The sequence below is a fragment of the Paracoccidioides brasiliensis genome (assembly GCF_000150735.1).
Source record: "Paracoccidioides brasiliensis Pb18 unplaced genomic scaffold supercont2.7, whole genome shotgun sequence".
NCBI lineage: Eukaryota > Fungi > Ascomycota > Eurotiomycetes > Onygenales > Ajellomycetaceae > Paracoccidioides > Paracoccidioides brasiliensis.
The window spans coordinates 1065522-1067257 of NW_011371364.1; the positions used below are offsets into that span (position 1 = coordinate 1065522).

General features: G+C 43.9%; 1 protein-coding gene across 1 annotated transcript; it reads left to right on the forward strand.

The window, feature by feature from the left end:
• Positions 1-228: 228 nt before the first annotated feature.
• On the forward strand, positions 229-704 carry PADG_06013 (ubiquitin-conjugating enzyme E2-16 kDa; the record flags this gene model as incomplete). Its single annotated transcript, XM_010762999.1, has 2 exons — positions 229-455; positions 677-704. 2 exons carry the CDS (start codon positions 229-231, stop codon positions 702-704), a joined length of 255 nt encoding a protein of 84 aa, XP_010761301.1.
• Between the last annotated feature and the right edge of the window lie 1032 nt (positions 705-1736).

Sequence of the window (1736 nt, forward strand, 5' to 3'; positions counted from 1 at the left end):
TTCTCTCCTGCTCCCATTGCAGTTTTAATCAAGGGAGCCAAGGCTGACAAGTTCATTTTCCGGCGATGGATAGGGTGACAGCCCGTATTCCGGTGGTGTCTTCTTTCTTGCTATACATTTCCCCACCGATTACCCCTTCAAACCGCCCAAGGTCAACTTTACCACCCTCATCTACCACCCCAACATCAACTCGAACGGAAGCATCTGCCTTGACATCCTCAGAGACCAATGGAGCCCTGCTCTGACCATATCGAAAGGTATCCGCCCATTATCCAAGGTCCCTATCTGAGAAACATTTCATACACTGACAATCGCTCCTTCCGCCCAGTTCTCCTCTCGATCTGCTCCATGCTGACAGACCCCAACCCCGATGACCCATTGGTACCTGAGATCGCCCATGTCTACAAGACTGACCGTCCGCGTTATGAAGCTACCGCGCGCGAATGGACCCGGAAGTATGCTATTTGATGAAGTAAAGCCGCGCAGTTTGCATGCATCCGCACATTGGCACGATGTCCCCCATATTCAATTTGATAGCGCTTAAATCCCCTTCGCGCCCTGCACCCTAGAACATACGGAAATGAGTCTTTGCACTTGTTTACTTGTTTTTATTTTGCCTTGCCTTGTCTTGTCTTCGCTTTCTTTTTGCTCTCTCTTTCACTGTTGTTTGATATAGTGTCTATGAGGAAAAGCCAGTTGATTGATTGATCAGCGAATTCTGACCAAACAATTCCAACCAGCTAATGAAACTGTCGATGGGAGAAATGGGAGGAAAACCAGAGAGAGAGAAAGAAAAAAAAAAAAAAAAAAACCTCCCGAAAAACACATTTTCAATGAATAGTTATTCTGACGATGATTGATTTTTCTTTTTTTCAACTCAAGAGAGGTTTTTTTTTTTTTTTTATATTTTTACACTTTCTCTTCTCTTCATTCCAACCTCCCCGAAGCATACATTGTATCTGCCACCAATAATTCCCCGAGTGTATTGAGGCATTCAGTGGACGGGGCAAGTGACATTCAAGATTTACCAACAGCCGGGGAACGCTTCAGATTTTGCTGATGATTGATTTGGCAGGGACACAGTGCGCATTGTATGTATGCTATTGCTGATGGCTTACGTGAATGTGCTCTAGTACGTTGACCTTCTTTTTGCAAGTGTTTACTGCTCTACTGCTTTTCCGTTTTTCTGTATATTTTTTTTTCTTTTTCCTATTTAATCATAGCATCATTGCATGTTCTGGTTTTGCTTCTCCATATTTTTTTTTTTTTTTTTTTTTTTTTTTTTAATTTTAAACCAGCGTGAAAATGTTGGAGGAAGATAGGGGAAGTAGAATAGAGGGGGAAACATGGGAATGACATCAGGGTAGGGGGGGAGCAAAACCTTGAACGCGGGAGGGTCATGTCAAGTTGATCAATTAATATCTTACCACTCTTTTCTTGAACGTACCGCCTTTTTTTTTTTTTTTTTTTTTTTTCCCCAGCTCTATAGCCCTCTGGGGCTGGGATTATATATAGTAAAACTCTCAACGTCGACTGCATGCGTGTGGGTGCTCGACGGAGTAAACAGAGCCTGAAACACACCCGTTGCCATTCCAGACGGGATTCTTGCGGTTGCGCGTGGTTGAGTTGTTGCCGTATATATACGAATATGTCTATGCATCCACATGCAATTGCAGAGTAGAAAGCAAGCCGGCCGCTATTTGATGTAACCTCTAGCCGCCGTCAACGCGGGGGGG